Below are 14,352 nucleotides of genomic sequence, written 5' to 3'. Positions count from 1 at the left end.
TGAGTTTCTGTTGAGTCTTTATTAAGAAAAGTATCTGATCCATTGCAAACAGACAGGCTCAACACACAATCAACACACCGACTCTGAACCAGATCTGGGATCAGAGTCGCAGTGTTGCCGGCGTGAACTCACTTTACATACTTCTGTACAGCCGCTACGGGAGCAGAGAGGGGACAAAATGGACTGAGGAGGAGGTCTGGCGAGCCTATTAGCAAAACATCTTCACATTCAGAGGCAAAGAGGGCGACGGGGAAAGAGTTTGTTCTTAAATCCAGTATCAGAAAATTAGTAAATATTTTGGACAAAAAACTGTAAAATGTCACCAAAATGATCCTCAAGCGGGCTGCGTTACGAGCTGTTCCTGTTTATGTAGCCGACAGCTAACATTAGCTAATGTTATTGACTTAGTTACATTAGCTTTACCACCAAGTCATCTGACTGCTAACATTAGCTAATATTATGGATTTGGGATATAAACATGAATGCTAATTAGCTGGCTTTGAGGTAAAGCTAGTGCTAACATTAGCTGACAGTGAGGACCCAGCTGGTTTGGAGCTGGTGCTAATGTAGCTGCTAACATAAGTTCATCTTATGGACCTTGCTAGTTTGAGATTTAGCATATGTATCTGACTGCTAACATTAGCTAATGTTATGAATTTGGGATATAAACATGAATGATAATTAACTGGTTAGGAGGTGAAGCATAGTGCTAACATGTAGCTGACCGCTAACATTAGCTAATATTATGGAGTTGAAGCTATTGTAATGCTAACTTTAGTTAACATGGTGGTTTATGTAGCTAACTGCTAACATAAATTGGGAGATAATATTAAAATAAAGTTAACATAGCCTGAATGCTAACATTAATAAAAGTTAGCTTTTATTTAATGGATCATTTTGGAGAAGATTTTATATTTAGTGTCCAAAGACCAGATGAGTTTACAGCAGATGTCACGTGATTTACAGACCTGAGGAGGGAAGGGGGGGGGGGGATTGTGTTCAGGCACAACACATTAAAAAGAAAAAAAGTGAATAAATCCTACGGAGGTTAAAATCAGAGCGGCATCCGGTTTCCTTCCACGCTGATTTTAACAGCGTGACCCGGCTTCGTCAGGCGGCGGATGTCTGCGATTCTACGCATCTGTTTATCGACGCGGGACATCCCCTTCTTCATCGGACCCTGCAAGGATACACACAGAAACTTCACAGTAAAACAGGATGCACGTTCAAGGAGGCTCGGACACATTTAACCCTTTAAAAAAGGATTTTCTAATAACACACAAACATTACAGAACTAATGAGAAGATTTTAGCTGATGTCTCATTAGGGTTGGGCCGATAGACGATGGCTGACAGGCATCATGACGTTGAGTCGGCATCGTGATTACACAACAAATCTCAAATTTCCACATTAATCCACCCTGTGAAAGCAGCTTTTATTGACCACGAACAGTCTTCTTATTGTTTGCTTTGCACCTGCCTCGGAGTTCTTTTCTCCCCACAGTCCGACACACTCACCCGCCTGCACCTCAGGTACCGAGTGAAATCTGTGCGAGAACACATGCACATAAGGTGCGCGCGCCCGATGACATCGTCCATCACGATGTTTCACGGTAGACGTCGCCCAACCCTGTGTCTCATCACGCTTTTTCAGGTACCGGATCGAATCTGAGCAACGGATCCGTTCATTAAAGGAGGTTTATGTTGCTGTGAGACACCAGAGACCGTTTTCCTTTTTGTCAGGACGATTAGAAACAGCAGAAATATACCGAGTCCATGTTACAGACTCATGCACCAGGTGAGGGGGGAGTCAGGGGTCTCAGGGGGGAGTCAGGGGTCTCAGGGGAGAGTCGGGGGGGCTCAGGGGAGAGTCGGGGGGGCTCAGGGGAGAGTCGGGGGGTCTCAGAGGAGAGTCAGGGGGGAGTCAGGGGGGAACGGCGGGGGGGAGTCAGGTTTCTGACAGGTTTCCTACAGACAGCATCGTGTCTGTGGGGAACTCTGCAGGTCTGTAGCAGCACTGCACGCTGTCACACCATGCAGCAGGACTTACTGCCCCCCTCAGGCCGGCAGCAGGTACTACAGGGGCATTCTGTTGCCCTCGATGCTGATCTTCACAGCTCCCTGCGGGCGGTGCATTTTCCTCTGCTCGGCGAAGCGGCGCTTGTGCTTCTCCAGCCGGCTCAGGCCTTTCTTATAGCCGCTCTACACAGGACCAATCACAGCTAAGCTGAAATGACCTCACTTCCTGTGCACAGACAGACTTCCATGCTAGAATCACACAGCTACCCTCAGCATGTGTGCTGCCCCCCTGTGGGGTAACAACCCAAATCTGAAATGTTGATTAATAACACAAAGTAACCTGAACTTTATTAGATTAATTAACCACCAGCTGTTTGCTGCATTTAAGCAGCATAATTAAAAGCTAAACAGTTAAATGACGGCAACAAGGAGAATTTCTGTATTTCTGAAGATGTTAATTTCTTTTCAGGCACACATTACCAGCTGCTTCTCTACCCGTGGGCCCCTGATGGCCCCTCTAAATAATAAACTCCACATTAAGGCTCCATCCACACGACTACGACTCTGGCGTGAAGACTGCGTGTACTCACCCTGCTGGACTCCATCTCCACGTTCCATTTGGGTCGGACGACGTAGTCTTTGTTGGAGGGCATCGGCACCCGAGCCCTGGCGCAGAACCCGGGGTCGCCGGGTCGCAGAGCTCTGCAGGGAGGAGGTTACGGTTAACGCTTGAGCACACGCCCACTTTGACGTCCAGAGTCTGTAAAATCTAAAAGAGAAGCTTACTTCTCCTCTCCGGTCAGCTGTTTCTCCAGGTCCCTCCGAGGCGTCTGGCCCCCCGAGCTGCAGACAGACAGGAAGGAGAGAGATGAATTAGCAGGAAGTGAGTGAACGCAGGCGCCAGGACGGGACTAGGGTTGGGTATCGAGAACCAAATCTCCAAGACTCGTGCGTTTGGATCCTGCTCCTCGGTTCCTGACTTCCTGCAGTGAGCATTTTACCGTCCGTCAAAGTGTCTCTGATCTGCCAGCAGCCGCTACGCCGACCTAACGTCTCCTCACGTGTTCCGTCAACAAAGCGTGAAGAAGAGGGTCCTTCTGGTTCCGGTCCTGGACCGTGGCGGACCGCAGCAAACGCTCCAAAGTTTGACTCAGCTTCACTAACAAACTGCAGCAGCTGCGGTCAGGAGGTTCGGTGCGAAGGAGGAAGCGGCTCCGACGTGACGAAGGCTGTATAAGAATAAAACGATACCCAACTCTACTGACGTGCAGGAGAACCTGAACCCGAGCAGAAACGCCAGCAGCAGAGCCTCCATGCTGTTATTAACATTCTCCACCTCACAGCAGTTAGTCAGCTGATCGTTAGTGGCGTCAACACCGAACGACTCGGACATCAGAGACGTGACTGTAGAGGAAGGTTCTGCAGACGGCGCTGGATGTGGGGGCGGAGTCAGCCTGCCGCTCTCAGCGTGAGACTCCTCCCACAGGATCCAGAAGCACTTTCAAGCAAATCATGAAGGAGGCGGGACTTGCAGTGCAACCATGCAATTTTGTGACTGAACCTGATTGGTGGAGAGAAGACATCCGGTTCCTCCGCCCTATCCACCTTCTGAGGTTGACTGGGGGGGGGGGGGGGGGGGGGGGGGGGGGTGAAGAAAGAAGTGAAGAAGAGGAGAGAGAGAGGAAGGGAAGCAGCTGTGGGAACATCAGCAGTCAGAACAGATGTTGGTTTGGAGACCTGGGTCAGGGAGGTCAGGGAGGTCGGGGGGGGGGCAGCAGAGGGTAAAGGTCATGGATCAGGATTAGTTGACCTACCTTAGTCTCCGTCTCTGAGGCATCTGCTGGTCCAGGTCTCTCTGCTGGCGCTCCTCTCTCGTCATCCCCTTGTAGTTGGACGTCAAACCGAAGATCGGCCGCGACCACTCATCTGGACAGACGGCAGAGGTCAGCGCTCTTAAAGGGGAACTTCGCTATTTATCAACCTGGACTTTATTCTCCCGTGTTTTTGTGAAAGACCATTAAGGCCACCGGACTCCACTGACAAAAACGTTAACTTCATGCTCATACGATCCACCGTCCGAAAGCTAAAATCCTCGTTATTCCACCAACGCAAACATTTCAAGATACGATCGCCACAGCGGGTCCAATCAGCGCCTGAAAGTGACGCGACCTGAAGCCTCACAGTAACTTAATCCACAGATCGATTATACAGAACAGAAACGGTCCAGACGATCCAGTAAAAACATTTAGTCCAAAACACATTAGTATTTTTTCATCAGTAAATCTCCAGGGTCGCCTGCCGCACCGTCTTAGAACCCTAATAACTCTGATTTCAATGGAAACAAATACGACAGCTTGTATTCAAATTAGCCGCTGAACTCTGACCTTTTGAGTGACACCAAATCCGACCCAATAGGAGCTCACGTGTCACTTTCACAGCCTTTAATAGCCAACGAGAGCCCGCGCTGTGAGGAAGGGCCGGCCCCTGTTATTTCCTGCGTAGGCCGAGCCAATTGCAACCAGCTGTGCCGATGACTGGCACTTCCTGTAGCCAATAAACATCCAGCTTTAAGTAGGAAGTTCATGAACTACCGGCGGAAACACACGTCTGCGTGGAGCAGCCGGCTGATACGGAGCGACGCAGCAGCAGCCGCCTGCCGCCAAGGGGGCGGGGCTATTTTAGAACAAATACACTGAGACAGACACTCAGAAAAACATGTGGAAAATAGTCATTTTTCATGGCGTTGGTATGAAATGTAAACTTGTTCTAGTTAAGGCTTTATGCTGCGGCCCTACAGTGTTTCCCAGCTGTAGTTGTCTGCAGACATTTGTTGATAAATCTATTAGTTTTAGTGTGTTTAAACTCATATTAATAAGTTCCAGTAGCTCTTACAGTCATTCTGACTTTGGGGTCAGACACTTTCAGAGACGCCCGAAACCAGGCAGATACTCCAGATGGTTCGAGAACTAGATTCAGTTTGCTTTGAAGAGGTTAAAGGGTTGAAAACGAGTCACACAATAACACAGGAACCAACAGATGGAGGCAGATTTAAAATGACTATTTTTATCAATGGAGTCTGGAGGCTTTCGAGGAAGCGATAGAGAGACGGTTTCTGGTTAAAGAGAAAAACTCTCTCTCTGTTGGGATCCTTTCAGTTCCGTCAGCGCCAAAAACAAGTTGCTCACGTGCCTCCGTTAGACGCCTGAATGCAAAGAGAGGTTCTTACTGATGAGTTTGAGAGCGAGGTCTTTGTTGGATCGAGACTCTTTGGGATGTTTGTACAGAAACATGACGGATCGTCCGATGCCGCTGTGCTTCAGAGTCTCCTGACTCACGCTGGGCAGCTGCAGGGAGGGAAGGACACAGTGAGACCCTGAGCTTCGTCTGCAGGACGTCCTCACGCCGCAGCCGCCGTACTCACCTCCTGCAGGATCCTCAGGAGCTCCTCCCTGATCCTGAGAGCAGGCAGCGACTTATCCGGCAGAGGACTGATCCACTCTTTAATGGCCGACATCACGCCGCTGTCGATGAACGTCTCCTTCAAGTCCTGCCTGAGGGACAAACGCCAACCACAACAACATTAAACCTTTGAGGTTCAGCCTTTTGAAGCGTTTCCTCTTGTTTCGATTCGTCTAGAATTTAAATAATCATGAGCTGCAGGCCTGTTCGCTACCGATGAATCACGTTCTTACTTCTTCAGGTGCATGACGACCTGCGGCAGCAGAGTGAGTTTCTTCAGCGCCGGTTTCTTCTGGCTGTTCAGCGTTCGGTCCTCCTGTTAGAGGAACACACCGTCAGTGTCACGGGAAAAAGCAGCGCCCACCCCGAGGCTTTTATTTTGACGGGGACTCACCTCTGCGGCCTCGTTCATCTTGGTGATCATGGCGCTGACCACGTCGTCCGCGTCGCTGATGAACGTGCCCCCGTCGCGGTGCCGCCTCTTCTTGCTGTTCATGGCTTTCCGCCGAGCGAGCATGATGTCGAAGTCGGACATGAAGCTGGTGCTGAAAACACGCGAGAACACGAACACGCTTCAGCTCCACGTGTTCAGGTCAGTTTATACTTCTGTGGCCTGATGAGCGACTCCCCAGAAATGTAACTACACGCCGCGGTGACTCAAACAAACGAGCGGACGCCCCGCCAGCACGAGTTTAAATGCCCAACACGGCCACAGGAGAACAAACTGACCTTGTGATTTTCTCTTTATCCATTTCTGCTGCGTACATATAAAACAAACGAATAAATAAAAGGATCTTTAATTCACGTGTTAGCGACTCACTCTTGGCCGCTGCGGTCGACGCCGTCGTCGGAGTCGGACTCCTCCTCCACCTGCTGCTGCTCCTTCGCCTCCTTCTTGGCCCCGTCCAGGTCCTCCTGGTTGAACCCCTGCAGGCGGAGGAAGGAGACCCCGTGTCACCCGACATGTCACGAAGCCTGCGGCGTTTCCCCTCCCAGAGCCGTACTCACCGTGAACTCCTCCTCCTCCTCGTCTCCGGACTCCCCGAAGATGTCCGCGATCATCTTCCTGAGGAGCAGAGGTCAAAGGTCACACACCTTTCCCAAAGAAAACCTCAATCGTCCTTCTGTGCTGTGGTTTGACTTACTCCTCCTCGTCTCCTTCTCCAGACTCGCTGTCGCTGCCGAACAGCGCCTTTTCGTCCTTCTTCCCCGCCGCCGCCTTCGACCCCTCGTCGTCCTCGCTCCCGCTGTCCGAGCCGAGCTCTCGCAGTTTGGCGGCCATGCTCTTATCGGGCCCGCCGACGTCGCTGTCCGAGTTCTCGTCGTCGGACACGGCGCGGCTCCTCTTCACCGCTGAGGAGAGAAAACACAGCGTGGTTACCGCACGGCCAAAAGTATGCGGACGGCAGAGCGTCCCGTCTTCGGAGGTCAGTGATCTGATCTTACCTGGCTTGTCTGCCTTCTCCTCGTCTTCATCCTCGCTGTCGGACAGGACGGCCTTCTTCCTCTTCACTGAAACACACAGAACATGTCAGAGAGGGAATCAAACAGGTGTCGGGTTTCAGCTGCGGCTCCGCCCACGCGCTGGTCTGGGGTCAGTACCTGGCTTCTCGTCCTCGCTGTCGTCCCTTTGCTCCCTCTCCTCCTGCTGCTCCCCATCACTTCCTGCTGCAGCCTTCCTCCTCCTCCCCCCCTCCTCCTCCTCCTCACTGTCAGACTGCATCACAGCCTTCCACTTCCCTCCTCCTCCTCCTCCTCCCTCCTGAGGTTTCTCCTCCTCCTCCTCAGAGTCTATCTGTGCCGCCTTGCGTCTGGCAGGCGTCTCTGTGTCAGAGTCACTGTCTGCGTTGGACCGCCGGTCGGGGGACGCCGCAGGTTTGGCGCCCTCGTTCTCTGAGTCGCTGTCTGCGGCCGCTTTGGGCCCCTCCTCCATGTCCGAGCTGCTCCCCCTGCGCTTGGCGGGAGACGACCCTCCCGCCTCCTCGTTATCTGAAGCTCCGCGTTTGGCGAGCGACTCCGCCTCGTCGTCCGAGCCGCTCGCCTTGCGTTTGACCGGAGAGTCCTCGTCGCTGTCGGCGGGCCGAGGAGCCTCCGTCTCTGAGTCACTTTTATCGTCACGGCGGCCCCCGGGGGCCTCGGCCTCCGAGTCGCTGTCGCCTCCTCTGTGATCCTCGTCGTCGGAGCCGCTGGCCGCCCCGCTGGCCTCCATGGCGTGGGGGGCGTCCTCGTCGTTGCTGCCCTCGTCCTGTTGAAACAAACAGCGCCGGTCATCAGAAACACTTTATCGATCCCTGAGGGGGCGGGGCCGTTTGTTCTGAGCGCCACCATTAACAAGAACACTACAACATTTTGTGTTTCAGATCTTCTGAGCTCTTTAAAAAGACGGCGTGCTGACCTCAGACTGATGTCTGTCGCTCCTCATCTCCTCGCCGTCTGACCCCTGGTGTTCGTCCTGAACCGGAGTGCCGCCTCCGTCATCTGCAGAACACACAACAGGTCAGAAACACACCTTAACGGTCCCGCCTGAGAACACGGCGGTCTCCTGCACCGTGGCGCCTTCAGTACGGAAAACATTTCAGGATCTTCTTCAGCCTGCACACCAAACTCCATTCAAAAAGTTATATAGTTTTATATCGTCAGCCTGTGTGACTGAAGGCCTCCTGGACAGAGTTTGTTTCCACGCTGCATGTGAGGAAGTTTGAATTTTTATAGAAACCAGAAGCTGAGAAAAGCAAATAATTTCAATTAGGAAGTAAAATAAACAACAAGAAAGTTACAAGCTGTCTTTTATTTTTAAATGCTTCACAAACAGGAGGAGATTTCATAAATAATATGCTGCAGTATTTGTGGTTCACAGGTCTCCTTCATTTATTATTATTTTTAAATATATAAAACTCTTTAAAACTAGCTGCTTGTAATGAGTGTTTTCTTGAGCTGTGCACAGGCAGGTGTGTGTTCACGTGATCAGGATGGGACCACCTCATTTGTACTTATGAGGGGCAGCCTGAAGCCGAAGAGAGACACGTTTCCTGGTCTTTAATAAACACAGCTGCTGACATACGTCTGTTAGAAATGTCCTGACCCTGAAACTTAACACAGCTCTCCCCCCACAGGCTGCTGTCCAGCCCGGGTCACCGTCAGGTAAAGTAATTCACCTTGAAATCAGAGAGATTACAGCCTCTTCTAGCAGCGCTGCACGCCGAACTCCGTGCACAAATCGCGCATTTTAAGGTTCACGAGTAAATAATTCACTGTGATAAAATAAAAATATGTAGCGAGAAACCGAATAGGTATAACTCGGGACTGATTTTCAATTCGGCATAAATATCGAAACATTAAAATAAACGCATCTAGTTTTCTGACCTATTCTCTCCCCACACCATGAAAGCACTTCGGCGTTCACTCCGCACGGTTCTAGCCGACAGGAGGCGACTTACGAGCGGATTCAAGTCGTTATGTGGCCCCTGATTCTGCCACAGTCACAAAACACAAACAGCCTCATCCAGTAAACACGTTCAAACGTGAATAAGACTGAGAACCGGGGCCGTAAAACGCTGCCTGCCGCCGAGGGTGAAGCCGAAACGGGACACATTTCCCGGTCTTTAATAAGACACACTGCTGCTAACCTCTGTGACAAATCTCCTTCCTATGATCCAGGACCCGGGCCCGAGTCTTATACCGGACTCCCTACAGGCTGCTCTTCTGCACGGGTCACCGTGAGATTCCAGGCCCTTCTACAGCCTGCGCGCCGAACTCCGTGCACAAATCGTGCATTTTAAGGCTAACGAGTAAAAAACAAACACACTTCGTATCATACACAACGGAAAAACATAAAAATTGTCCAACTTAGGTCTGATTTTTAATTCGGCATGCATCCCAAAACACTAATATCAAGATATGAAGCTTTCTGACCTGAGCTAAAACGGGACACATTTCCTGGCTTTTAATAACAAACGCTGCTGCTGAGCTCTTTAAATCCGCAGTATTTTAAGTGAAGTTCGCCGTTAGTGGGTAAACGTGAGTTAGCAGTTAGCTTGTTGCTCAAACAGGAAACAAAGCAGCACAGTGTTTTTTTACCGGAGCGGCTCCCGGACACGAAGTCGTCCTCTTCTCCGTCCATGTTCAGGCTCAGATCCGAACACGGGGGCGGATTTCTGTCTTTCACTCAACTTTAATATCAGAGCGGGAAAATAAAACCCGATCAAAAAGTAACGATAGGTTGCGAAAGCTAACAGCAACAGCTAGCTACTGTAGCCCCCGGAGATCCAAAATGGTGGAACTTCCGTCATATACGCATGTGTGTAAAATGCGCGGTCGCCTCTAAATGACGTAAAGCAAGTTCTTTTAAAAAATAATTACAATAATAATAATAAACCCTTTATCATCAACCGTAAATTAACAACATTAATAAAGTCTGATTGTTATTTTAAAATAATGTAATTTTTTAAAGTGTTTTCCTTTGGTCGTCATGAGTGACGCGTCGCCCTCCTGTGGCCGCGGTGTGTAACTACACCGATGTTTATGTGTAGTTACACACTGCGGCCACAGGAGGGCAGTGAACAGACACGATCGTATAAATGGTTTTGTCAAACTCTCCCCCCCAAGTGTTGTGATTTACATGTTTTTATTATTATAATTCAGTTCAAATTAGCTTTATTAGCATGAATGTGTAACAAAAATATTGCTAAAGCATCATACGTACAACATAAGAACAATCAACCCCATACATTTCATCAAACAAGTAATAAAAGCGTAAAGTAATCAAAGCGTATGTGTGTTTGTGTTGGGGGAAAAAAAAAAAAAGAAGAAATATTAAAAATTTAAATAAAATACATAAATACTACAGTAAGCGTGTGTGTGTGTGTGTGTGTGTGTGTGTGTGCGTGTGTGTGTGTGTTTTTAACATTTTTAACATAATTTTACATTTGACCACCAGACGACAGTGTAGACGCATGAATTAACAAACACTCTGCACACGCTCACTATAAAAAGGGCGCATTCACTCACTCATTATGTTGAATTTATTCATGTTAATTTTGCCCTCTCTTTCAGTCTTTTTTCTCTCAAACATTTTAAATAAATTTTAAAATGTGTCGCTCATCTGTTCTATCCCTTTTTGTTGAAATTCTGTACAGGACAAATAGTGCTAAGTCTTTTGTAACAGAATGTAAGTGTAGCTTTTGAGTGTCCAAGATTTTTTAAATTTCAAAAGAAAGAAAAGTCAAAGAGTTTAAAATGCAAAAAAAAAAGAAAACTCGAGGCAAACAAGAAACCCTGTGGTGTGCCTTTTTTCGTTATAAATTATGTAGACCAATCAGTTAATAGAACCTAAAATCAACGGATTAATTGATAATGAAAGTAACTGACAATCCTGAAATTATAACAGGCATTATGTGTTGCCATGAGAAACTCTCGCTGTAACCCTTTGGTTTTTCAGACACAAATGGTGCGAATCATACACTGACAACCGGGGCGGGGGTCAACTATTTGTTTCAGGTCCAAAAGAAAACCCAGTACAGCGCAGACGGGCTTCAGTAAACTAAAATCTGACAAAGCTTAGAATATCCCTGCTTATTTAACTAATGTGCGTCTGTAGATGCTGATAAATCAGATTCATTACACCAGTTGATGGGGCCCCGAACCGCACGACAACTTCAGAGGTCACCAAGTATTCTACAGCAAAACTGTCAGCGGGTCAGACCCACAACAGCAGACCATCAGGACCGCTCAGAACAGACCCACACAGTGCTGAACCAGAACCGAAGACGGGCTGCATTATCATCTCTAATTCTTATCATTTCAAGAGGTTCAGTGTTTGATGCTGACTGAATGAAACATCAGTCAGACTAAAACTTTTATATATTTAGTGTTGAATTAAAGAGATTTAGTTGATTTCACTAAATTCCCGTCGCATGTTTTTCCCAGTGTGAAGAGACTCGGTGAACATGTGGTGAACTTGTGGTGAACACGGCAGCTCGTTCCTCTCAGAGGTCACAGGTGTACCTGTTAATGTTAAAGGGCACCTGTTGGGCTTTTACACCACCGGGCCAAAGTTTTAGAGCACCGCCATGTTTGTAGTTCTTCACTAAATCTAAGTAGAAGTGAAAAACCTGAAATGTACCAAAGTTAAAAAATGACGTTTACGACATTTTCAGATGTAAAATGAACATTTAAATGAAGTTTGGTTCAATATTTCACAGTAGGATCAACTGATGACCAGCTGCTCCGTCTGCCCTCATTAATATCATATGGAATATTTATAATATTGTCCTAATAAAGCTGCTGAGGGTGTTTTAACAGGCTCTTCCAACGGGTTTACTGTAGAAACGTGTTTCCTTCCACTGCTGCAGAATAACTGGAAAACTTCTTACTTGATCCCTGAAAGTTTTAAATCTCTGGAATTTACATTATTTCTCGGTTTCGCTGACCTGAACTTTGCTTTCTTTGGTTATTCTGCAGCAGGGGGAGGAAATGAAACCTGCATGTTGTTAGAAGGAAAGCTGCTTCTTAAGGGACAAGAACTTAATAATAATAATAATAAATTAGATTTAGACTTTGACTCATCGATCATCTTTGAACTGTGTCTGTCTGCTCCGCGGTGCTCAATAAAGTTTATTTAAACAACACTTCGACGCGGAGTGACGTGTTTGACGTGCGACGCAGTCGACAGAGGAGGACGCGTGCTGTCTGAACCAGGACCCGGAGCCGCTTAGATCCAGTTTTCGGTCCATTTAAATCCGTTGTGATGGGGGACACGAGCCGGCTGTGCTCCGTGTGGCTCGGCTCGGAGACCGGGATCCTGAAGGGGGTCAGTCTGTCCCGGAAACAGGCCTTTAACTTCTGCAACACGAGCCACCTGAGCCGGGACCAGGAGGTCCGCGCGCTGTGCTGGGGGGACCCGGCGGAGAGCGAGCTGCTGGTCGGGTCCGTGGACGGAACCGTGAAGACCTTCAGCACCGAGAAGGGGGCCTTCACGGAGACCCGGCGCTGCGGGGACCCCGCAGAGGGCCCCTTCACCGGGCTGGCCGCGCTCCCCGGGGCCGCGCTGGTCACCTGCGGGGAGTGCGGGACGCTGCGGGTGTGGAGGGAGGACAGCAGCGAGCCCGTCACGGAGCTGGACGCGGGGAAGAACGTGTGCCGGATGCGGCAGAGTCCGGGGAGCCCGCACCGGGTCGCGACCGGCGGGAAGGAGAACGGGCTGAAGATCTGGGACCTGGAGAAACCCGAGAAACCCGTGTTCACCGCAAAGAACCTGCGGGACGACTGGCTGGATCTACGGCGGCCGCAGTGGGTCCGAGACGTGGCCTTCATCCCGGACTCGGACAAAGTGGTCACGTGCACAGGTTACCATCAGGTGCGTTCGTGTCATCTTCTTTTAAACAGAGATCCGCCAAACTCCATTCAAAAACACTCCTTTTTAAAGTTTACTGCGCAGAGGGCGAATGCGCACCCTGTGGAAAACACTTTCCTCCCTTGAGATCTGATCTTTAAACCCTCCTCTACCAGTCGGCCTAAATTTAGTACCTAAATATTAAAGGGACATTATGAAAACAACATGCCAACAACAATGTTGCTCCGCCGTCAACATAGAAAACACCCACGTTATCCAACAAAACCAGAGTTATAGTTTGTGATGATTCATGAAGCTTTAAAGGTTTGTTTACACCTTTTAATGTCAGTAAAGTTAATTGTCTGCTATAATCACAGCATGTTAACCACAGGAGGCAGCTGGGTAGATAAATAATCACCCTGTGATTAACACCATGTGACCTTCATCGCCGGCTGATTTCCGCCATTATTTAGCTGTAGTTTGGTTCTTAACACAGGAGGTTTTTAAACTACTTCAGACTGCGGATACAGGAAGAAACGCGTGATAACATCTGATGGTGGAAAGTACATTTACTTTTTACTCCTACATCATTTTATGAAGTCAATAATATAACATCACCGCCCAGCAGGGAGGACAGTGAACGCAGCACGCCGCCTCCAGAGAAATAATTAGTCTGGCTTTTATGATCTGAGTTTTAACGTTGTCGTCTCCTCCGTCAGGTCCACGTGTTCGACCCCTCCAGTCCTCAGCGGCGTCCCGTCCTGGAGGTCGAGTACGGCGAGTACCCGCTCACCGCTCTGTCCCTGCCCGCCGGAGGTAACACGGTGGTGGTGGGAAACACCCACGGCCAGATCGCCCTGCTGGACCTGAGGAAAGGCGTGGTGCGCGGCTGCCTGAAGGGGCTGGCGGGCGGCGTGAGGGCGCTGCAGTGTCACCCCTCCCAGCCCCTGGTGGCGTCCTGCGGCCTGGACCGCTTCCTGCGCATCCACAGCCTGGAGGACCGCAAGCTGCAGCACAAAGTCTACCTCAAGTCCCGCCTCAACTGCCTCCTGCTCGCCAGCAGAGACCTGGAGGAGGGAGGGGGGGCGGCGGCGGCGGGGGAGGATCAGGGGGTGAAGGAGGAAGAGGAGGAGGGAGGCGACGAGGTGTGGGACGCCATGGAGCGGGTGGAGGAGAAGACGAAGAGGAAGACGACAGAGGAGGAGGAAGAACCACAGAAGAAGAGCAAGAAGAAGAAGAAGAAGGGACAGGACTGAGGGGCGTTCGAGGTGCCATCAGAGTGTGGGACACTTTAAGTTTGTTCTTTATGTTGAGCTTCATTAAAACAGCTCGTTATTAAGTGCCTCCAGGTGTCTGATGGGTAATATTCACTCTAATATCTCTTTTTAAAACACTTTTTCCCGCCTGAATGTTTCTGTGAGGACGCGAGTCTGCATCAGGTTTGATGTTTCTGCCTTCCCGTTTTATTTACCCTCTCTGCAACTTTAAAACTGGCCCTGCCTAACCAGTCGTCACTCTCTAAGGCCTCAACCCAACAGCCAATCA

General features: G+C 49.4%; 2 protein-coding genes across 2 annotated transcripts; one reads left to right on the top strand and one right to left on the bottom strand.

Annotated features, from left to right (window-relative positions):
• Window positions 1–9,785, bottom strand: LOC123985690 (protein IWS1 homolog). Its single transcript, XM_046073466.1, has 15 exons — window positions 9,555–9,785; window positions 7,873–7,955; window positions 7,080–7,722; window positions 6,924–6,989; window positions 6,623–6,830; window positions 6,486–6,543; window positions 6,298–6,404; window positions 5,872–6,022; window positions 5,711–5,793; window positions 5,440–5,569; window positions 5,245–5,362; window positions 3,833–3,944; window positions 2,805–2,861; window positions 2,609–2,720; window positions 1–1,180 (listed from the first exon to the last, which is right to left on the bottom strand). Exons 1-15 carry the CDS (start codon window positions 9,595–9,597, stop codon window positions 1,055–1,057), a joined length of 2,097 nt encoding a protein of 698 aa, XP_045929422.1. The 5' UTR covers window positions 9,598–9,785; the 3' UTR covers window positions 1–1,054.
• wdr74 (WD repeat domain 74) lies at window positions 8,530–14,151 on the top strand. The gene is made up of 3 exons (XM_046073467.1): window positions 8,530–8,618; window positions 12,089–12,831; window positions 13,527–14,151. Exons 2-3 carry the CDS (start codon window positions 12,223–12,225, stop codon window positions 14,061–14,063), a joined length of 1,146 nt encoding a protein of 381 aa, XP_045929423.1. The 5' UTR covers window positions 8,530–8,618; window positions 12,089–12,222; the 3' UTR covers window positions 14,064–14,151.
• The last annotated feature ends 201 nt before the right edge of the window (window positions 14,152–14,352 follow it).

Source organism: Micropterus dolomieu, linkage group LG17, assembly GCF_021292245.1.
Source record: "Micropterus dolomieu isolate WLL.071019.BEF.003 ecotype Adirondacks linkage group LG17, ASM2129224v1, whole genome shotgun sequence".
Taxonomy (NCBI): domain Eukaryota; kingdom Metazoa; phylum Chordata; class Actinopteri; order Centrarchiformes; family Centrarchidae; genus Micropterus; species Micropterus dolomieu.
The sequence above is the reverse complement of the archived record's forward strand: the minus strand, read 5'-3'. Positions and strand labels throughout refer to the sequence as shown.

Excerpts from the sequence above, each read along its gene's own strand:
- wdr74 (XM_046073467.1), top strand. The coding sequence starts at position 12,223 with ATGGGGGACACGAGCCGGCTGTGCTCCGTGTGGCTCGGCTCGGAGACC. Across the intron at positions 12,832-13,526 it reads CGTGCACAGGTTACCATCAG|GTCCACGTGTTCGACCCCTC; the intron begins GTGCGTTCGTGT and ends CTCCTCCGTCAG.
- LOC123985690 (XM_046073466.1), bottom strand. The coding sequence starts at position 9,597 with ATGGACGGAGAAGAGGACGACTTCGTGTCCGGGAGCCGCTCCG. Across the intron at positions 6,405-6,485 it reads AGGAGGAGGAGGAGTTCACG|GGGTTCAACCAGGAGGACCT; the intron begins GTGAGTACGGCT and ends CTCCGCCTGCAG. Across the intron at positions 5,363-5,439 it reads TCCTGAGGATCCTGCAGGAG|CTGCCCAGCGTGAGTCAGGA; the intron begins GTGAGTACGGCG and ends CCCTCCCTGCAG.